Source organism: Muscardinus avellanarius (assembly GCF_963383645.1).
Source record: "Muscardinus avellanarius genome assembly, chromosome: 1".
In the NCBI taxonomy this organism is placed as follows: Eukaryota; Metazoa; Chordata; class Mammalia; order Rodentia; family Gliridae; genus Muscardinus; species Muscardinus avellanarius.
This window is the reverse complement of record NC_137786.1, coordinates 192,208,000-192,231,643: the sequence shown is the minus strand read 5'-3', so window position 1 is coordinate 192,231,643 and position 23,644 is coordinate 192,208,000. Positions and strand designations below refer to the sequence as shown.

The following is a 23,644-nucleotide window of genomic DNA, read 5'->3' as shown; positions in this document are numbered from 1 at the left end:
ACTAGTGAATTTCTGAGATTTTGAGGCAGGAATGATTATAAATTTGTGCAAACATGCATTACACATATGTAGACTTTGTATAGTATTTTTATACTTGGGCAAAATTATAAAGGTAAATATACTTGCTGCATTTTGACACATCTGTTGGACCAGAAGTCACATAACTAACTTTTATAAACTTTGGGAAGCCATTGCTGTTTTAGAGTTATTTAAAATGCTACAACCCCTAAACTTAGTAAGTCCTCAGACTTTGAGATAGTACGTCAGTTCAGCCACCGATTTTGCATTGTTTCCTATACAGACATAGCATATCTGTTTTCCTGTTAAGCACCTTTATAATGCCTTTACCACTGTGTATGATCACAAACACCAAAGTAAAGGAAGGATGCAGAATGTTACCATAAAATGCAGCTGCTATTCACAGGCTGAAAAGCAAAGCACAAATAGGAGATAGCTTTGTTCAGAACTACTAAGTAGTTTATAGACAATAGGGGAGAAAATGGTTTTTTATTCATTATTAAAGCCTTTTTCAGAATAAGTGCCAATCGCTGAAGTTTTGTAAATAATGGTGCCTTAAGTTTATATGCGTCTCTGGCACTTCATTTCTGCAGGGTTTTTTCTAACTTGGTAAAAATGAATAGTTTTCACTCACTTTCAGCCAAGGACAAAAAGTTATTTATATTTACTAATGTTTTTCTGACAAAAAGATAGTTTTCTCTACTTCTGATGTTTGACTTAGTTGTTTTAATTGTCAAGTCATTTTTTTCTTGCCCAGTAACCAAATGAAAATCATAGATACAGTCGCAAATTAAATTTCATCATTCCATTATTAATCCTACATTTATTCCTAGGAGTGTGAATTGAAGTTAGATAATTTCACTTTCATATTTCTGTACTTTGCTAATTAAATAAGTGAAAACTGTTCACTCCAGTGTCCATTCCTGTTTTCTAAAAGAACTTCGTGAGCAGGGCAGGGTCTTCACAAGAGGCCCAGGAAAAGAATTATAGGGTCCAGACTGAATTTTAATATAGACCTTTGTGGAAGTTTGTCTTGTAAAGCTGTCTTATATCTGTAAACATTGTGCATTCACATGAAAGAATTATTTCCTATCATACAATGAGATTCAGAATCATAAGGGACAAAGTTGAAATTATTGTAACCATGAGAATAAGATTAATTTTTATAATACTCATTCAACTTCAGATATAATTTTGTTTAAACGTTTAGATAAATATGTATATAATTTTCACAGTTAGAAAAAATAATTCAGATACTTTTTCAAAATGGTAATAGAGATGTAGCAATCTGGTTGTCATGAGAAAACTGGCAAAATATTCAATGAAGAGTACCACGAGAGAAAAAGGTAATCTCCAGTTCAGTTGCCCACAACAGAATTTTTGTGAATTGTGCAGATATTTAAATGATGACACCTACAAAGCAGAAATAAAAGAGTTGAAGATATGTCAGTGGAATAGTTAAAAAAAAAAAAAAAAAAAAACTTGAAATCTTTGGTGCCTAACACTAACTGTCCATTTGTAGGGAAACCAGGCTGGGGTTGTAACTTAGTGATAAAGCACTTGAATAGCATACACGAGGCTGTGGGATTAATTCCCTAGCACCAAAATAAATAAGTAGAATTTAAAAAATCATTTTTAGGAAAACCCATGAGTCTGATGTATGAATGTCTTTAATATGTTAAAATGTTTTCTATTTAATAAGTTAATTAGAAGGCAGATCAGAGCACATGAAAGCACCACTGGCTGCTTTTTCCATATACAGTTAACATTTCCTTGCATGTAAGAAGTTGCAAATGTAAGGTAGCACTAGAAATTTTCACTTAAGCTTTTGAGACCTAATTCCATTCCATGAGTTGTCACTTAGCTACCGTTAAAACTGTCTTGGCAAAGTATCATTGTTTATTTGACTCAACATGGACTTCCTTTTTTGTAGTCTGTCAGCAGTGTATTTTAGTGCAAATAAAGCTAGAAAATGTGATGGCACTTTTCAGTTACAAGAAATCTGAACTCATGCCTACAAGTGTATATTATGACTAATATTGTACAGTTAACAAGACTTCAGAACAATTAGAAATGTTTCCTCTTATTTAACTCATTTTGTGCCTTTGATCATTAAAACATATATATATTGTAATATAAGTTATTTCTTTATGAAATGCTAATCTTAAGCCCATACCAAAAAACAATAAACAAAAGGGGAGCCTCTTTGCACTACTACTATCAATCCTTTATCAGTTACATTTTTTAATGTTTTTTAAAAATTTAAATTTGAAAAAGTAAAAAAAATGGCAAAGACACTAACTTATATGTGTAATCACAAAATTTTTATACCTATCTTTATTGAGTAAAAATAATTCTGCTAGCCAGGCGTGGTGGCCCACGCTTGTAATCCCAGCATTTGGGAGGCTGAGACAGGAGGATCGTTGTTTGCGGACAGCCTCAGCTACTTAGTGAGGCTCTCTGCAACTCAGACCCTGTTTCAGAATAAAGAATAAAATATTGGGCAGGGGGTATAGCTCGGAGGTCAAATGCCTCTGGGTTCCATCCCCAGACCCGCAAAAAATAATAATTCTGCTACATATAAGTCTTGTACCAGAGAATTCTTTCTTCTTGCCAGTGTTTTGGGATTTGAAGATAATAGTTCACCCCCAAGAACCTATTATTTTCTCTGCTGAGTAACCCAATGTAGAACTCTGGTACTGGTGTTTTCATTACTGCCTTTATATGATAGGTACCTAAATGCTAAGGCACATATGGTCTTTAATAATAAAGTATTCCCTTTTTCAAATTAAAGTTGCAAAAAAATTTCAAAATCTTGCCTTAGTCTTTCTAGAATTCAAGTATTGTGGCATTTCAAAAACTTTCACTTTTGATAAACTTCAGATCAAAAGGACTGACGCCCCACTATTATAACTCATAGATTTACTTATATGCGTTTCGCTAGCAGTGCAAATATGAATGTGACAACTAATTTCATCTATAAGAACCAAATACTTCACTTATATTAGGATGGTGAATAAGATGTATAATATTTTTATTAATACTTTGAATATATCAGGTGAATATATTGAATGTGACTTCATAACTGTACTATGATTGTATTAAAATGTTTCCGTAATAAAGCAACTCGGCTGTCTTTTTTTTTCTTGCTCACATACTTTGGATTCAAACCTTGATATCACCTCACTGTTGCTGTTCTTTGCATCTCACCCATGAGTATACTTTTAAGTTCAGTAATCCTGAATTTTAGAATGGGCCTGTCAGTTTCCCAAAATGTCCAATTAGAGTCTGATTTCTGAGTGTGATTCTTTGAAGAGCTAGATTGTTAGCATTCTCCTACAGCTTCCATCACCATTTCTTAGATGTGAAATGCTTCTGTGCGTATAGTCCCTGGCCTTTGGTAGTTTGCTTAGATATTAAGTAGTACAACAACAGCCATGCTCTAGGCATATCTACAGAACAGAAATGTCCCTTCATCCTGGAATACAGGTGCCTAAGCTGTGATTCTCTAACCTTGCAATAACATATAAAAAGGCCCAGCTGGGTATGGTGGTGCATTCTTGTAATCCCAGTATTTGGGAGGCTGAGTCAGAAGGATCACAGGTTCTAGGTCAGTCTTAGCAACTTAGCGAGACCTTATTTCAAAATTAAAATAAAAAAGGAAAACATCTTTATTTCACCTTTGCTTTTCTGAAAAAGTTTATTATGAAAATTTTAAACATAACAGTTTAATGAACTCACTCCCTTATCTATCACATGCTTCAGTTATTCAATTAGAATTAACCTCATTTGATCTACATTAACAAAGAATGTGCCTGTGGGTAGGTATATTTTTCTTCTGTTTGGGATTCTTAAATCTGCAAATCAGTAACTTCAGTTCTAAATATTTGGTGGCTATTTTTGAGTATTACGTGTCATCTTTGCCTTTGAAACAGACCTTCGCACTTCCCTGTCTTGATTTCTTCCCTATTTGTTTCTCTTCCTTTCTCTTCTTCCTTCCCCCTTTTCTTGTCTGTATACTACATTCCCAGTAACTTATTCTGACTTTTTTTTTTCCAATTCATTACTTTTCTCTGCAACTGTTTCACCTATCTGTTTTGAGTTTTGGTGGTTGTAGTCTACACTTCAAGAACAGCTACTTGGTTATTTTTTGTTTGTATCATGGTCCAGGAAAGATACACAGGGTGAGGGAAAGAAAAGTTTTTTTTCAATAAATGGTACTGAAACTAGATAACATACTCATGAAGGCAGTAGGGCTCTCAGCATCAACTGCATGCAAAAATAAATTCAAAACCAGATTTGGTGGTACATGCCTATAATCCCAGCAGTTTTTAATCTCAGGAGGCAGAGGCAGGAGGATTGAAAGTGTGAGGCCATCCTGGGCAATTTAACAAGACCTTATCTCAAAAAGTAAGTGGGCTAGGCATGGAGCCCTGGGTTCAATCCCCAGTACCTTTCCCACAAAAAGTACTCAACGGATCAAAGACCTAAATATAAGAACTAAAACTATAAAGCCTTTTTTGAAATTTTGAGACAGGGTCTTGGAAAATTGTTGAGGCTGGCCTTGAACTTGTGGTCCTCCTGCTAGGCATGTGCCACTATGCCCAGATAAAACCGTAAGACTCTTGAAAAAAATATAGGCATACATCTTTAAGACTTTGAACCAGTTGTAGTGGTGCACACTTGTAATCCTGGACTTGGGAGAGTGAGACAGGATTGCAGATTTATGGGTAGCTTCAGCAGTTTAGTGAGACTGTTTCAAAAACAAAAAAGGCTAGGGTGTATCTTGGAGGAATCCCCCCTAGGTTCATCCCCAGTACCCCTCACACATACACAAAGACTTTGAAGTTGACAATAGATTTGACATTAAAAAGTGCATAAATTGGACTTCGACAAAAACTGAAAATGGGGCATGGTGGGACATGCCTGTAATCCCACATACATTGCATACTGAGGCAAGATTGTAATTGTGAATTCAAGGCCAGCCTGGGAAACATAGACCCTAACAAAAAAAAGTTTTATTTTTTTAAACATCTTCAGAGGTCACTGTCAAGAATCACCACCACCAGTACTCAGGGTTGAACCCTGGGGCATTCTATGTCTGGGCTACATCTCCAGTCCTATTTGTCGTCGTTGTTGTTGTTGTCGTTGTTTTGCAGTACTGGGGATGGAACCCAGAAGCATCCTACCTCCGAGCTACACCCCAACCCTATTTTTTAGTCTTTTATTTTGAAACAGGGTCTCACTGACTTGCAAAGGGCCTCACTAGTAGCTGAGGCTGTCTGACAGCCCGCAATCCTCCTTTCTCTACCTCCCATAGGATTGCATCACACCAGGCTCAAAGAAAGCCTATTAATTAGTCATGGAAGGAGAGTGTTGTTTAATGGGTAAAGGGTTTGTTATGGTTTTAACGATACTGTGAGGTGGGCAAGTTCCCTTGATTTAAATAGGTATGTTGAATTGGAAAATTAAAGACCTTACAACTTGGTTGCAGGTTAAGCAAGTCTTTATTACAAAATAAGAAATAGAAGTTTTGTGGTACTAGGAGTGGAACCCAAGGGCCTTTCTGCCTCCAGGCTATACCCTCAGCACTATTTTATACTTTATTTAGAAACAGGGTCTCACTAAGTTGCTGAGAGCCTCACTAAGTAGCTGAAGCTGGCTTCGAACCTGCACGATCCTCCTGTCTCAGCCTCTCAAGCGCAGGGATTGCAAGCATGTGCCACCACACCCAGCAAAGTGTTGGTATGCCATAGTCCTTGTTGCTTACCTCTCTCTGAAATGCACCAAAGTAGGCATTACTATATCCATCCTCCAGAGAAGAGACAAAATCTCAGAGAAGTTAAGCAACCACCCAAGATCACTCAGAGGTACAATGTAAGTATTCAAATCTAGATTTGCAGCTCTCAGCTGGGAGTGTAGCTTAGATGTGAACCCTTGGGTTCAATCCTCATTCACACACAGACACACACACTCCAATCGATTTTCTTATATTTGATCATTAAACCCCTGCCTTTACAAACTATATTAATAGTAACTATTCTCTACAAAGTTGAGGTATACCTTTTTGTCTTTTAAGTTGCTGAGGCCGGCTTGGATCCTCCAGCCTCGACTTCCTAAATATTTTTTAAATTTTAAACAGGGTTTCCCTTGTTTGATGGGTCTCACTACTTGCTAATCGGATCTCCGATCCTATTTTAGCCTCCCAAGGACTGGGATTGCAAACGTGTGCCACCAGCTCGGCGTCTTGTTAAGGGGTGGTGGGAGAAAAAGAAGTTGCCAATTTTCAAAAGCTTTCAAAAATGGTGACATATATAAAGGTAATGGCTCATGGCTTAATAGAAGGCGAACATCGTTTGATTAAAATTCAACATCTAGCCGGGTGCGGGGGCACACAATTGTAATCCCAGCATTTGGGAGGTTAAGAGACAAGAGGATGCTGGTTCGCAGCCAGCCTCAGCTACTTAGGCCCTTTGCAACTCAGTGAGACCCTGTTTCAAAATAAAGAATACAAAATAGGGCTAGGGGTATAGCTCAGAGGTGGAATGCTCCTGGGTTCCATCCCCAGCACTGCAAAAAAAAAAAAAAAAAATTCAACATCTACTTACAATGTATTTTACCATTAATATTGGGGGGATACTGGAGCTTGAGCACAAGGAAGCTCTACCCTTGCATCTTCTCAAATTTGGGGATTACAGGTGTGCCCCACCAAATTCTCTAATCGCAAACTGCTGTCAGACTTAATCTCCCGCTCTGGTCTCGCGCCGCGCGGTAGACTCACGCACGCCCGGAAGTGTGTCCGGCCAATAGTCAACGCCGACGCAGTACCGACATGCATCTTGGGACATGTAGTCAAGCGGCATATAGCGGCGGAGCCCCGCCTCTTCCGTGGGAGGAAGCGAAGACGCGTGAGGTCACTTCCTGCGCGAGGGGTGATTTCCTGCGGCGTTTCCACCTCGCTCTCTTTTTGCTGCCGGACCTCCGCCATCATGGGTCGCATGCACGCTCCCGGGTAAGCTCGTGGCGAAGAGGGGGTCGCGGCGCAGGGACAGGGGCATGGAGGGAGCGTGGGCCGCAGGTTAGGGGGTGGTGGGCCGCGCTGCTGCGGCACGGCCGCCGCTTTACCCTTCTTCTCTCCTCAGGAAGGGCCTGTCCCAGTCGGCCCTGCCCTATCGCCGCAGCGTCCCCACCGTAAGTAGCGAGTGGGGACTGGGGGGACTGGGGAGGAGGATGGCGCGCGCCTCGCGGGAAGCGGCGCCCAAGCGGGAGGATCGCGGCCTTGAAGGTGGAGGGGCCCGCGGTCTTTGGCACTTTCCCTGCTTTCTCATCCTAAGGCCGTTTTATGTTCCATAAACAGTGGCTGAAGTTGACATCTGACGACGTAAAGGAGCAGATTTACAAATTGGCCAAGAAGGGCCTAACTCCCTCACAGATCGGTGAGTGTTCACTGTCTCTCTATACACCCCTTCTGTCCTCCTTGTGACTTGCAGAAAAATCGTTCCGGTGTGAGATGCGGTGGTGCCTGCTTGTAATCCCAGTAATGGGGAGGCTTAGACAGGAGGATCACAGGTTTGAGGCTAGCCTCCGCATTGCGCGACCCTATTTCAAAATAAAAAGGGATGGGTGTGTATCTCAGGCAGGATTCTCATGGGCTTTAATCCTCAGCCCCCCCACCCCCACAAAAAAAAAGACTGGGGTCTAACCTTTATTTGTTGGACATTCCAGTTCAATTCAGACATCAATACTTAGTAGCACGGGTAGCTAGAAAACTAGTCAAATCAGCTGTGAAGTCGAGGACTTGACTGTACACAGTGCTTGGTACACTTTGTCATAGTTGTTGATTGAATCTCAGCTCTTTGTGGCTCTGTGCAAGTGGGAAATATTCCCTTGCTGTGTGCTAAATGTTAGGTGAGTTTTTGTGTGTGGTACTAGGGATGGAACCCAGGGGCATTCCACCTCTGAGCTACACCCCCAGCCCTATTTTTTATTTTTTGTTTGGAAACAGGGTCTCACTGATTTGCAGAGGGCCTAAGTAGCTGAGGCTGTCCTTGAACCCGGATCCCCCTGTCTCAGCCTCCCAAATGCTGGGATTACAGTTGTGCACCACCACGCCCTGCTAGATGGTTTTAATTAAAAGAAGTCGTTTGTACAGGAATCTCACTGGTTCCAATATTTGTAATTTCCGCCAAAGTGGTTTTCTCGGTGTTGAGTAAACTTTCCTCCGGTATCTCATGAGCTTATGCTTCGTGTTGTAGGTTTCCATGATTTATAAAAGTAGATCCTATCTTAAAGATAGGCAAGTTGGAGAGTGCTTTGCCATTCGAGCTGTCACATAACAGTGCTCCGGTTTGTGTTTGGTGTTCACTGTTAAAATATGATTCCCTTTTCAGGTGTGATCCTGAGGGACTCACATGGCGTGGCACAAGTGCGTTTTGTGACAGGCAACAAAATCTTGAGAATCCTGAAGTCCAAAGGACTTGCTCCTGATCTTCCTGAGGATCTCTACCATTTAATCAAGAAAGCAGTTGCTGTTCGAAAGCATCTTGAGAGAAACAGAAAGGTAAGAGGGTAAATAAAACTTGGTGTTGAGTAGAATTGCTTAAATTGATGACTTTCATAAATAAAATACATCTGATTTGAATTACCAAAGTGACTCAGGACACAAGTTGTAGTTAGCACTAAAATTGCTTTGAAGTAAAAATCTGATAAAGTGCCTGGCAGCTCTACATTAATTTGTTAAATTAATGTTAATTAGTTTTTTGGAATAGTTTTCTTGAGTTGTTCACATTTTATTTTAGGATAAGGATGCTAAATTTCGTCTGATTCTGATAGAGAGCAGAATTCACCGATTGGCTCGTTATTATAAGACCAAACGGGTCCTTCCTCCAAATTGGAAATAGTAAGTATTTACCTATTTGAACAGAATAGGAGTCTCCCTGGAAATAGGGTAAATGACCTTATAGTAAATTTCTTACTTAGCCCTTGTGGGCCAACCAAATGATTAGCATCTCTTGCAGCCATCTCTGCCATGGAAAGGGGGTGATCCAAACAAGTGGGCATGGCTGGTGTTTTATTCATAAATAGACAAGCCCTCCGACTCTTAGAATTGATTTGGGGTCTCAGGATGGAACCCAGGGGGGCATTCAACCTCCAAGCTACACCCCCAGCCCTATTTTTTATTCTTTATTTTGAAACTGGGTCTCACTGAGTTGCAGAGGGCCTCACTAAGTAGCTGAGGCTGTCCGCAAACCGCCATCCTCCGGTTTCAGTCTCCTGAATGCTGGGATTACAAGCGTGCACCATCACAGCTGGCTTGGTTTCTTTTTTCTTTTCTTTTCTTTTTTTTTTTTTTTTTTTTTTTTTTTTTTTTTGTACTGGGAATTGAATTTTATTTATAAAGGAATCAGAGGACCATAGTTTGACAGCCTCTAATTGGGACCACAAACAAGCCCTTTGATTCCCTTTTAGATAGAAGCAGCACTTTATTTTGTGCATTTGCTCCCAGGTTTTAGTTTTGTTTTTGTTGTTGTTTTAGTGCATGGTGCTGGGGTTTGAACCTCAGGCATTCTACCTCTCTGAGCTGTTCAGTCTTAATTTTTTTTTTAAGGGTCTCACTAAGTTACTAAGTGGCTTTGAACCAGAATTCCTTCTGTCTCAGACTCCCATTTACTGGGATTACAAACCTGCACCATTCATCCTGGCTTCTAATTTAGATTTTGTGCATAAATTGCTTGCGATAGTGATGTATAATTAAACACTTTGCGGTTTTCACCAGAAAAATCTTTTTCCTCATGTTGGCCAATTCTTCTTGGATGTCTGAATAAGATTCATCATTTTGTGATTGAGCACGAGTTGGTTCTGGAACTCAGTTCAGTGCATTTTATATGATTGTGTTTAGCAATTTGGAAAAAACCTCCATAATGAAAAATAGCAAGGAGATTCTGAATGGATTCTGAGGACCCATATTAATTTCAATTTTCTTTCCCCTTTTTTCTTTTTCAGTGAGTCATCCACAGCCTCTGCCCTGGTGGCATAGATTTCTCTATGTACTCAAGCAATAAAATCATTGTTTAACTAAAACTGTTTTGTATTCCTTTCTCTCAAATTCAAAAGCTGGTATGTGTTAGCGATATGTTGATCTTTTTTGATGGGAAAGTGTTAGCTGAGTGATTTTGATTCCACAAGGAACAGAGAGTACCCCTCTAATCGTAACACTGGTCCTTTAAGCTGAGCCACTTATAATTACAATTTTGGTGCCATGGGAAAACTGTTTATAATCTAATGTAATCACAGTGCAGCAACATAAACATACTTAAAATTGTCGCCCAGATGAGGTGAGTCTTTATGGAATAGAGACCTTGGATCTTATTGGTAATGCTTAAAGATGAGAAAAAAGGTGATGTGTATCTTTTTTTCTAAGTGGTTTGATCACTTTTTTTTTTTTTTTTTTTTTTTTTGGTGGTACTGGGGTTCCTGGAAGCCCTTCTACCTCTGGGCTACACTCCCAGACCTATTTTCTGTATTTTTGAAACAGGGTCCCTTAAGCCAGCATGGCTGGCCTCGATCCTCCTGCCTCTGCCTCAAGTGCAGGGATTACAAGCGTGCGCCACCACGCCTGGCTTCACTTGATAATTTTAATCAGATTGCTTTAGCTTTACTGTCAGCAACAATCAAAATTGTTTGAAACCACTAGGCAAAGATCCTTGTTTTCAAGAGGCAGCACTACAACTCAGCATTGGCAGGGCATATAGAGCTGGTATTTAGGGATCGGTCTCCAGCTCATCAGGACACTTGAAATACTGTGTTCACCAACCCAGGATTGTGTGGCCTTTATATGAAAATGATTCAGTCTCCTGAAGTTTCACAAAGAGAAAGATAGGAAAAGCATCTGCTTCAGTATATTACCGAATTCCTACTAGCTAGACATAGATTTTTAATCCCTCATGTTTGTGTCTTTTAAAGTGGTTTTCTATCATAAGCCAAGAATTCATAGGAAACATCTTCAGTAATGATTAGCAAGTCAATTTTTTTTTCTTTTTTTGGCATTTTATCTCAGCTATTCACCCATCTATTTTTTGTAACAGCTGCAAAGTGAACACCTAGAATTAGGTTTCCTTGAAAAGTCAAGTGATAAGCTTTCCTAAAGTGGTCCAAGCTGGTCTAAAAAAAAATCCAACATAGTAAGGAAATTCAGTATTTCTTAACATTTATAATGTGTAACCAGTCCCTCTGGTTAACAAAACATTTTCATTTTCTCCTGATAGCTCCTGGCAACTACCAATCTGCTCTCTGATTTTTATGGCTTTTCCTATTCTAAGTATTTTGTTTTGATGTTTGGTGGTACTGGGGATTCAAACCCCAGGGGCATCCTACCTCAGTTACACCCAGCCCTTTTCATTCTAGGTTGCTGAGAGTTGCTGAGGCTGTCTTGGCTACTGGGGTCCCTGTCTAAATTTCCCTGGGATTATAGGCATGTTCTACCACACATGGCTGCTCTGGATATTTCCTGTATTATTTATTTTGAATGGGTCTCACTGAGTTGCAAAGTGCCTCACCTAGTAGCTGAGGCTGCGCACGAACTGAGATCCTATCTCAGCTTCCCAAATGCTGGGATTACAAGTGTGAACCACCACATCTGGTGCACTTAGCATGTTTTTGATGTTCATTTATATAGCATGTATCAGTACTTAAGTTTTTTTTATGGCTGAATAATATTCTACTGTGTATATACCACAATATGTTTCCATGTTCATTTCTTGAGATTTGGGTTTTCCACCTTTTGGTTATTTTATTAATAGTGCTGCTGTGAGCATTAACACACATGTAATTTTTTGGTGTTGGTACTAGGAATTGTACCCAGGCACTTTAACTCTGAGCTAGACTCAGAGCCCTGTTTTATTTTTAATTTTGAAACAGGGTGTCACTAAGTTGCTGAGGCTAGCCTCAAAATTTGATCATCCTGTCTGTCTTCCAAGTACTGGGATTACAGGCATGCACCATCATGACATGCACTTCTTTGCATATCTGTTTTTAGTTCTTTGGGGTATATACTTAAAAGTGGAATTGCTCTAACACTTTCTACTACAATTCGTTGTTTTTGTTTTTGTAGTGCTAGGGTTCCAGCCACATTAGGAATGAGCTCTACCATTGATTCAAATCCCCAGCTCTACCAAATTTTGTTTTATAAATTCCTTCCCTGCCATCTTTGTAATTAGTGACATTTTTATGATTAAATCAATAGTTTGTTGGGTCGTGTGTGTGTGTGTGTGTGTGTGTGTGTGTGTGTGTGTGTGGTGCTGGGGATGAAACCCAGTGGCATTCTACCTCCGAGCTACAACCCCAGCCCTATTTTTTTTTTTTTAATTGAAAGTCACTGATTTGCAAAGGGCCTCTTTAAAGTAGTAGCTGAGGCTATCTGCAAATTGTGATCCTCCCATCTCAGCCTCCCAAATGCTACAAGCATGCACCACCACATTCGGCTATGAAATCAATATTCTATGTTGATATTTCTGTAAATATATATTTACCTAAAATGTTAATAATTTATCTCTGGTGGGCCTGGGGATGAAACCCAGGGGCATTCTGTCTCCAAGCTATATCCCCAGCCCTATTTTTTATTCTTTATTTTGAAACAGGATCTCACTGAGTTATAAAGGGTCTCACTGAAGTAGCTGAGGCTGGCCACAAACCCGGAGTCTCCTGTTTCAGCCTCCCATATGCTGGGATTACAAGCGTGCGCCACCATACCTGGCTAGTAATTATCTCTTTTTCATGTACTTAGTGTTCTGTGTTCTTATTTCTTTTCATGTACTTAGTGTTCTGTGTTCTTATTTCTAATTCACCCTCAAACTTTCTTTGTGTGTGTGGTACTTGGGATTGAACCTAGGAAATTCTGAGATAAAAGGATCTAGCTGAATTGCTGAGGCTTTCCTCAAACCTGTGATCCTCCTGTATTGGCCTAAGTACTGAGATTACAGGTATGTATCCCCAGGCCTGGCTTCATCCCCAAACTTTGAGCCATAGTTTAGTAATAACTCTCCCAGAGTCCATCCTTCAGCTCCAGTTTAGATAGGTTACTCTTGAGACCTGTAGTTGTTTCATCATTAATATATGGATTCTTTTCTGCTTCCAGTGTTCCCTTTCATGTTTTCCTCCTCGTTTTACTCCTTACTTTTGGTGAATAATTCAACCCCACAGCTGGTTGTGTGTGTACAAAGCTGGTGGGTGACCTGACCTGATGAAGGCTGTGACCTTCCTTAGAGATCCCTCTTGCCCTCCTATTTCTTGGCAGTGCGTCCCATTGGCCAAACTCAGGAAGCCAGAGGTCAAGAAAAGCTGGGTGGTCCTAAAACCTCACTTTCTCAGGCTGCAGAGTTGTAGACACAGAGAGGGTGAAGATTGGGGGGTGGGGGGGTTCAGTACAAAGGACTCTGATCTTCTTCCCGTACAGCCTCTGCTTTCACCTTCTCCCAGCCTTTCCAGTTACAGCCTGGCTGCACCAATGCTCTTCCAGGGTCCTTGCCCTTCCTAAATCCTCTGCCTGGATGGCTTTTCTTCTGGCGTACGTACCATGTTGCTTGCTCCTTCATCGAGGTCTCTGTTCACATGTCACTTCACTAGAAAGGGTCTCTCTAAATAGAAAAAAAGCACCCTCCCCCTCCCACCAGTTTACCCTAATCCAGCTCTGGCTTCAGAGTGCTTTGTGGTGTGTGGAGGGGTGGGGGAAGTACTGGGAATTGAACCCAGAGGCATTCTACCTCCCCAGACTGATTTGATTTCTTATTTGGCTGTCCTTGAATCTGTGATCCTCCAGTTTCAGCCTCCCAAGTACTTACTAGGATTATAAGTATGAGCCAGTGCTTTTTTTTTTTTTTTTTTTTTTTCCTTCAATACTGGGAATGGAAACCAGGGGCATTCTACCTCCGAGCTACACCTCTGGTCCTACTTTTTATTCTTTTTTTATTTTTTGAAACAGGGTCTCACTGAGTTGCAAAGAGACTCATAATGTAGCTGAGGCTCTGCAAATCCCGATCCTCTGGTCTATGCCTCCAAATGCTGGGATTACAAGCATGCGCCATCATGCCTGGCCCAAGCCAGTGTTTTGTTTTGTTTTGTTTTGTTTTTTGCGGGTCTTGGGATGGAACCCAGGGGCATTAGACCTCTGAGCTACACCCCATGCCCTATTTATTCTTTATTTTGAAGCCAGGTCTCACTGAGTTGCAAAGGGCCTCACTAAATAGCTGAGGCTGTCTGCGAACCGCAATCTTCTGGTCTCAGCCTCCCAAATGCTGGGATTACAAGCGTGCACCACCACGCCCAGCACCAGTGCTTTTTTAAAACCACTTGGTGCCAGACACAGTGGCACATACTTGTAATCCCAGTGCTTGGGAGGCTTAGACAGGAGGATCGCACAGGTTTGAAGGCCAGCCTCAGCTATTTAGTGAGGCTCTCAGCAACTTAGACCCTGTTTCCAAATAAAATATAATATAGGTCTGGGAGTATAGCCCAGGGGTAAAAGCCCCTGGATTCCATGCCCAGTACCACGAAAAATAATAAATAAATAAATAATAAAACCACTTGATATGTGTTTTGTTTATTGCCTTCCTCTTTTCGGTTTTTAAGTATATCCCATTAGGACAGGGACCTTTCTTGTTTTTTCAGTACTGTATGTTTAGTACTTATAAAATAACTAACATAAGCTGGGTGTGATGACGTATGCTTATAATCCCTGCATTTGGGAGACAGACAGGAAAATCACACAGGTTCGAAGCCAGCCTCAGCTGCTTAGTGAGGCTGTCAGCAACTTAGACCCTGTTTCCAAATAAAGTATAAAATAGGTCTGGGAGTGTAGCCTGTAGGTAGAGAAACCCCTGGGTTCCATCCCCAGTACCATCCAAAAAAAAAAAAAAAAATTAACTGACATATAATGGGTACTAAATATTTGCTTAATGAATGTCCTTAAGTGATGAAAAATTGAAGTCTTTCTAGGTCTCACTGTTTATTGATAGGGAATTTGGAGATATGTTCTAGATTAGAAATAATTTTCCCTAAAAATAAATTTTAGCACCATTTGTTTCCTGCCTGTTCCTGAGAAGCCAGATGTCATTCTAATGCCTACACCTTTGTAAACTGGTTTTGTTTGCCCCACCCTCCTTCCTTGATTATCTGAGTATTGCTTGAAGTGTTCTGGAATTTGCAATAATACCTTGTTTTTATTTATCTTTCATTTATCCTGTAAAGTACCCACTGAACTATTTCAGTCTTAAAATTGTCTTGTAGTTCTGGGAAGCTTTCTTTAATTACTCCTTTAATAATTTCTTCCAATTTTCTTATGTTCTCTTTCTGGAACTCATTTGCACATTAGACTTGATTCTCTAATTTCCTGATCCTTTGCTACCATCTGTCCATCTCTTCTGTCTCTGGAAATTTTTGAAATTATTTTCTATTCCTGATTTTTTTTAGCTTTATATTTTTATTTACTTTTGGTACTGGGAATTGAACCCTGGGGTGTTGCACAGCTAGGCTATACCCCTAGCCCTTTTTATTTTGAAATTACATCTCAAGTAATTTGTTGAGGCTGGCCTTGAACTTTCAATTCTCCTGTCTCAGCCTCCCAAGTACTGGGATTACAGGTGTCCGTCACACCTGGCTACCTTCATATTTTTAATTTCCAAGAATCAGTGGTATCTTGATAAATGTTTTATAACTGGCTGGTGAAAAACAACAGCTCTGATTTGTAGTGTTTACCTATTTTTGCAGCATTAATTCCTACCATGGCTGATTTCAAGTTACTAATTAAATGGTACAACATGGAGTTGGGGAAAGATACTCAGTAGCACAGCAGAATATAGTAATTTCCTGTATAGTTAAAATAGAAATGATTGCAAGACAGTTGAGAATAGCTAAGTGGTGTGAAATAATTAGGAACTGATAATCCTGAGTATTATATTTTACTTGAGCATAATTTATTTACCTCTGAATTTTTATAATTTTATCTTTAATACTGCCTATGTTTAACTGGTTTGCAGAATTCCTGGAAATTTATCAGCTTATCTTTGTTCTCTAAATGTTCTTATTTTATGGAAAACTATTCTTTGATTAATATAAAATCATCTATGAAATACATTAATTGTAATATGAAGCTCTTGCTGCCTTTATATTATCTTTCCTCTGAGTTTCTTTTTGTTTATTAGCAGTTTTTCTCAAAGTAAAGCTGAGTTATGAGCCAGGCGTGGTGGCGCACACTTGTAATCCCAGCATTTGGGAGGCTGAGACCGGAGGATGGAGGTTCGCTGACAGCCTCAGCTACTTAGTGAGACCCTCTGCAACTTAGTGAGACCCTGTATCAAACTAAAGAATAAAAAATAGGGCAGAGAATGTAGCTCAGAGGTCAAACACCCCTGGGTTCCATCCGGAAACCCGCAAAAAAAAAAAAAAAAAAAAAAAACCTGAACTGTGGTTCCAGCTGTATACTCTTTGAATTATATTCAGATGCAGTTACCGGTTTTAGCCACTAGGTGGCATATGTTGTTGCTGGTGATAGGGTTGGTTGACAGTACCATGCACCTGCAACTGCTTATAATTTGAAAGTACTCTAACATTATTTCTTTGATCCTCATAATTTTATAAAAAGATGACTGCAGTTTCTTTTAAAGAGACTGAGTCTAAATAATTTAAAAAGCTCCCACTTTAAAAATGAGGAAATAGAAGCTCAGAAAAGGTAACCAACTTTAAGACTCAAAGGACTAATGTTTAATGTCTAATGTTTCTACCATCATACCTTGATCACTCCTGACTCTTTTACCAGTTTTTATAAGAGAAGCGCAATAAAAACTATAATTTAGACAAGTCAACTTAAAATCTTAGCTTTTTAGCAAATTCCTAATGTATGAAGATGTATCCACTAAAGAAATTAAATTTGAAAATTCCCTCAAATCTAGACTTTAGGCACTGTTCCTTTTTTTTTTTTTTTTTTTAACATGGTGCTGGGGATGGAACTCAGGCCTCGGTGCATGCAAAACACATGTTCTATCCCTGGGCTACAACTTCAGCCCCAATGTTTCCTTTTGTATCTCTCTCTAATTTTGTTCCCATTCAGTAAAAATTAAGCATTTTTTTTACTTAGAGAAAAAGCTTGACTTTCAGCTCCAAGCTAGTGCTGTTTCCAGCATCCCAGCCTCATCCATGCTCACTGCTCTCAATGTTACCTGTTGTGACTAAAACCCTGTGAAGTATGTGGTAAATACCCAAATCAGGACAGGGCCTCCCTGAGGATGAGGGGTTTCAAATGTGTCATCGTGTGTGTGTGTGTGTGTGTGTGTGTGTGTGTGTGTGTGGTACTGGGGCTGGAACTCAGAGGCTTTTTCTACCTCCAGGCTATCCTCCCAGACCTATTTTATACTTTATTTGGAAATAGGGTCTCACTAGGTTGCTGAGAGCCCTCACTAAATAGCTGAGGCTGACTTCGAACCTGTGTGATCCTCCTGTCTCAGCCTCTCAAACGCTGGGATTACAAGCGTGTGCCACCATGCCTGGCTTAAATGCATCATCTTTTGAGGGGCAATACTGGAAATAGGACCCAGGGGCTTTTACCTCCAAGTTATACCCCCAGTCCTTTCTATTTCTTATTTTAAAACAAGGTCTCACTAAATTGCTAAGCCTGCTATCCTCCTGTCTCATTCTTCTAAGTACTGGGATTATAGGTGTGTGCCACTGTGCCGGGCTTTTTTGTAATGTAATGTGGTGTGTGTGTGTCTGTGTGTGTGTGATATTTTATATCATTAATAAGGTGGCCAGTACAGAAGAGTTTGTTATAGTCTTGTATGTGTGTGGTGCTGAGTGTTGCGGTTTGGGAAACTGTCCCCAAGGATCTTTGTTAGACCCCTGGGAATAATTTCCCAAAAACTCCCCAAGAAACAATAGCAGAAAAAGAGGAAAAGATAGAAATACAGGAGATAGAAATACAGCCCCATGCCAAAATGGCATGGGGGGTGATTCGAAATGAATACACCAAAGGAATTACACGTGTACTGGACTTTTATACCCATGACCTCCATCTTGTTTACGTAATTCTGACGTAGTGAAAGTCCCTGTAAGGTACCTCCCCTTACCCTGTAAGGTACCTCCCCCAATAAGGTGTGGCGAGGTATCTACTTTCATGAAGGTTGACCCCTCCTACCATTTTAGCTGGCTTATCATGTAGATCTGTCTTTAGATAAAGGCCTAGTTCTCCTCTCCTATTTACTGGTTAATTGCTTTTAGCTAGGTTAATTTACATTGGAATAGTTGCCTGCTTTTAGGCAGAAACCAAGTCCTTGCACAGATTTGACCCTCACCCAATATTTGAAATATATTAATAGTCATAGCTTTCTCAAATCTTCCTAGGCCATTCCCAATACTGGCACACTGAGGACTATATTTTTGTGGTCCTGGTAATTGAACCCAGAGGCATTATACCTCTGAGGTACATCCCTAGAACAAATGTATTTCTTATTTGGAAACAGGGTCTCACTAGGTTGCTAAAAGCCTCACTAAATTGCTGAGGATATCCTTGAACCTGTGATCCTCCAGCCTCAGCCTTCCAAGTTCTAGGATTACGAGCATGTACCACCACACCAGGCTCTGTTTCTTTGTTTATTTATTTATTATTGATTGATTAATTAGGACTGGATATTGAACTCAATGGCATTCTACCTCTGAGCTGCATCCCCAGCCCTATTTTATTTTTTATTTGGAAACAATCTCCTTAAGTTGCTGAGCCTAGGATTATAGGCATGCACCACAATACCTGGCTTTTATTTTTTATCTTTTTTTATGTGTGTAGGTCTGGGGATGGAACCCAGGGGCATTTTACCTCCGAGCTACACCCCCTGCCCTATTTTTTATTCTTTATTTTGAAACTGTGTCTCACTGAGTTGCAGAGGGCCTCACTAAGTAGCTGAGGTTGTCTGTGAACCACGATCCTCCGGGTCTCAGCCTCCTAGATGCGGGGATTACAAGCGTTCACCACCATGCCCCCCCCCCCGTTTATTTTTTATCTTAAAGTAAGGTCTTAGTAAATTGTCAAGAGCCTCGCTAAATTGCTGAGGCTGGCTGTGAACTTGTGATCCTCCTTTCTCAGCCTCCCAAGTACTAGGACTACAGGCATGCACAACTATACCCGGCTAGAGTCTTTATATCGTTTTGATGCCCAGCACCAGACTTTAGAAATAAAGGGGCTTATTTCTTCACATTTTCCCCAAGCAGCCTGGGCTGTGACACCCCCCCCCCCCGCCCCCAAACCTGTGAAAGTACTGCATCAAGGACAGTTCTCTGATCTTTGAAATCAAGATGAAGAATGGGATGCGGACTGGAAAGGTAAGACCCTACCACCCTGGGTGGGGGTGGTAAGGCCCAGAGCACATGGCCAGAGGGCCGCCCTGCAGGGAAGGGAATGTGAGGCCAGCTAGACCTGCAGGGGATGCCAGTTAACTCCCAACACCACGCCCAGGAGAATGAGCGAACCTGTGAATAGCAGATTCAAGTGCCCAAGCTGTTTTCTCCATCTGCACTGCCCTGGGCTGTGTGGACACTGGCTGGCAAGACTCACTGCTGGCCTGACCCTCATCTGGAAAAGGAGGACGTTGGACCAGGCAGGCCCCAAATCCCATTGGCTGTGCTGTACTAAGTTCTGGAAGCCATGAAATTACCCGAGAGTCTCAGACACCTCCAGAAGAGAGGCCCTGGGGCAGGGAAGATGAGTGTCTCCAATCTGATTTCTTTAGCCTACATCTGCCTTAGGTTAGACAGTCAAGTGTACTGGGAGTCATCTAGGCTCTGCCCAAACAACATTCATTCATTCACCAACATTCCCTAAACATAATGGTCCTAGGCCTTCTCTCTCTTCCATCCATCCATCCATCCATCCATCCATCCATCCATCTATTAATCATTATTGAATCATAAGTCAGGTGCTCTATTAGGCTTAGAGTCAGCAAACCCAGACATGGTCCTAGCCCTAATGGAGCCTACTGGGTTTTGGAGAAGAGATATTAATCAAATAATCACCAAACAAATGTCACAAGTGCTACTAAGGAGATATGCCTGGGGTTTTAAGAGAAAATGATGCAGGCATGGTGGTACACACCTGTAATCCAAGGAGCTGAGGCAGGAGGCCAACCTGGGCAACTTAGCAAGACCGTGTCTCAAAATAAAAAGAGCTGGAAGTGTAGCTCAGTGCTAGCACATGTAAGGCCCTGGGTTTCATTACCTGCACCAATAAAAGAAAAAAAATGAAGAAACTGTCTTTTCTTTAGTGCAACAGTGAATTGATAAAAGAGTTTTTAGCCAGAGAAGTAACATGATCAGATTTAAATTTAGAAAATTTCCCGGTGCATGCTTGTAATCCTAGCATTTGGGAGGATGAGATGGGAGGATGGCGGTTCATGGCCAGCCTCAGCTACTACTTAGTGAGGCCCTTTGCAAATCAGTGAGACCCTGTTTCAAAATAAAGAATAAGAATAAAAAAATAGGGCTGGGTGTGTAGCTCGGAGGTAGACTGCCCCTGGGTTCCATCCCCAGTATTGAAAAAAAAAAAAAAAGTATATGAAAGGAAAATTGGACCTAGTGAGTTTGGAAACCAGTGAGGAGGCCACGGTCTAAATTCAAAGGAGAGAGAGTTGTAGTTTGGACTAAGGTGTTGGGGTGGAGAAATATCTAAAAGGTAAATTTGCTAAGACTCGAGGTTGGGTTAGACATGAGGAGACTGAGGGAGAGAGGTATAAAAAGGTAATTGCCAGCCAGGCATGGTGGCGCACACTTGTGATCCCAGTACTTGGGAGGCTGAGACAGAAGGTCTGCAGGATTAAGGCCAGCCTCAGCCTTAGCAACTCAGCGAAGTCTTCAGCAATTGTTTCAAAATATAGTGCTGGAAGCATTGCTCAAAGGTAAAATGCCCGTGGGTTTAATCCCCAGTACAGCAAAAAGAAATAAATAAATAAAAAGAGAAGAAGAAAACAAAGAGGAAGGTGATTGTCAGGACTCAGGCACAGGCAAAGGAGATGGGGAGGACAGGCCGGGCAGGCCTGGGCAGTACGATATGAGCTCAGCTTCGGATATGTTGAGTTTGGCAAGCCTTTAAGATAACCAAGAAGAGATGACCAATAACAATAGCTAACACTCCTGAGCACGTACACACACCCGGCACTGTACTCATATTGGCTGTGTTGCCTTCAGTCATTCTGTGAGGGAGATGACATTAGCATCTCCATTTTCCTGAAGAATCTGAGATAAAGTAGGCAGGCCACTGGACATACTGGTCTAAGGCTCAAAAGATCTGGGCTAGAGATCGAGAGTTGTCAGGCAGGAGCAGAAGCTGAAGCCATGGTCAAATGAAATTGTGTAAGGACAGAAGAGAACAGCTTCCTTCCCCTCTTACCCACACCCAACCTGCCAGGCCCACACAGACCTGCTCAGACTGGGCAGCAAATGGTGGGCCTGTTTTTTGGGTGATGGTGTTTTTCCCTCTTTTTTTAAATTTTTTTTTTTCTTTTTTGGCAGGACTGGAGATTGAACCAAAAAGTGCTCTACCACTGAGCCATCTCCCCAGCTCATTGATTGATTGATTGATTGGTTGATTATAGCACTGAGGATTGAATCCAGGGGCATTCTGCCTCTAAGCTACGCCCCAGCCCTTTTAATTTTTTATTGCTGAAAGTCTCACGAAATTATCCAACCTGTGATCCTCTTGTATCAGCCTCCTAAGTACTGGTATTATAGGCATGCACCACTAAACCTGGCTTTTATTTATTTATTTTTATTATTTTTAAAAATTTTTTGCAGTACTGGGGATGAAACCCAGGGGCGTTCTACCTCCGAGCAACACCCCCAAGCCCTATTTTTTATTCTTTATTTTGAAACAGGGTCTCACTGAGTTGCAAAGGCCTCAGTAAGTAGCTGAGGCTGGCTTTGAACCTGCACGATCCTTCTGTCTCAGCCTCCCAAATGCTGGGATTACAAGTGTGCGCCACCACGCCCAGTATGGCTTTTATTTTTATTTATTTAATTAATTCATTTTTTTTTCCTGTACTGGGGATTGAACCCAGGGGCATTCTACCTCTGAGTTACACTCCTAAACCTATTTTTTATTTTTTATCTTGAAACATGGTTTCACTAAGTTGCAGAGGGCCTAAGTAGCTGAGGCTGGCCACAAACCTGCAATCCTCCTGTCTCAGCTTTGCAAGTACTTAGATAACAAGCATGGGCCATGATGTCTGACTTTATTTTTTATTTTGAGACAGGGTCTCGCCAAGTTGCCCAGGGTGGCCTTGAACTTGCCATCCTCCTGCCTCAGCCTCCCTAGTAGCTAGGATTCCAGGTGTGAGCCACTATGCCCAACTTAGAGCATATTTTTTCAAGATGGCCACCGCAAAATTTTCCATTCCCCAGGTGTCTACTTTCCATCGGGAGGTGGAGTCTAACTGCCTCGCCATCACTTCGGCAGGCTTGTGGCTTGCTTGTACCTAGTGAATTCAGATGCAGTAACACTTCAGAAATTCTCAAGCCCGGGGCAGAAACCCCAAGGCCTCCAAGATGTGAGGAAGCCTTGGCCATGTAGGTGCACCAGGAAATAGCCAGGGAGAACCACCAGACACGACCTCCTGCACTCCTGGCTGAGATAACCCTCTGCATAACCAGATGCTCAAGTTTCCCTACGGTTTGGTAGTGTGTTTCATAGCAAAAGTAAGAAGCTCTATTTCTGTATTTCCATGGCCGCAGGAGGAACAGGGTAGTTAGTAGCTTTCACCTGCTTCTGCCCATTGACGACACCTCCCAATTCTCCCATCTCAGCCTGTATGAGAATTGTTATAAATGTATCTGGCAGGCTAGCCAGGCCTGCGAGCCCCTGCAGGGGAGATGGCAGAAACTGTCTTTATTGCCTTGTACTCCCAGTGGCCAGCACAGAGCTGGCACAGCAGAGAATCAGCAAACACTTCCTACATGTGCGCCCCACAGTTGTCTGATGCTTATTTCCTGGGTAGGATCATCAGGAGTGGGGCTCTTGAACTTCCAAGGACACCAGGAAACTGTCAGGAACCTCTTGCTGGCTGCCTCACACCAGGCTGAAAGCAATTTTACTAAGAGTCATCTTTTGAATGCAACATTTTGACTGAAACAATGACTCGATTGAAAATGGCTATTCCCCAGTTGCTGGATATTTGTTCCTGTACTGTCAGTAGTTTTCATACTTTATCAGACAATTTTCAATGCTCCAAAGGATTTTAAGCATTTCTGTCCATTTGTAGAACGTTTCAAGGTTTTTTCCTAATTTCTCATAATTTGTTTTTAGCTTACTTTTACTGCTCTTCAATATTTGTAACAGTAGAAAATTGGAACTGTGTGACTGATTAGTGGACGGTTTAAATAAATTAATATATAACGTACATTTTTTATAAAATATGTATGGGCACACATTTGTCTAGAATGATATTACCAATGGTTCTCAACCAGCAAGCTTGAAAAAATACTGATTCCCAAGCTCAGCTCCAGAAAGCAGAGACCTGCTGCAGTGGGAGGAGGCACCAGATATCTGCTGCCTCTGCTGCTGTCACTGCCGCCGCCGCCACCTCCTCCTCCTCCTCCTCCTCCT

The 23,644-nt window shown here is 41.2% G+C and overlaps 1 protein-coding gene across 1 annotated transcript; it reads left to right on the top strand.

Annotated features, from left to right (window-relative positions):
• Positions 1 to 7,007: 7,007 nt before the first annotated feature.
• RPS13 (ribosomal protein S13) lies at positions 7,008 to 10,093 on the top strand (the record flags this gene model as incomplete). Its single annotated transcript, XM_080690292.1, has 6 exons — positions 7,008 to 7,030; positions 7,161 to 7,209; positions 7,376 to 7,454; positions 8,409 to 8,578; positions 8,817 to 8,917; positions 10,021 to 10,093. 6 exons carry the CDS (start codon positions 7,008 to 7,010, stop codon positions 10,052 to 10,054), a joined length of 456 nt encoding a protein of 151 aa, XP_080546418.1. The 3' UTR covers positions 10,055 to 10,093.
• Positions 10,094 to 23,644: the final 13,551 nt, after the last annotated feature.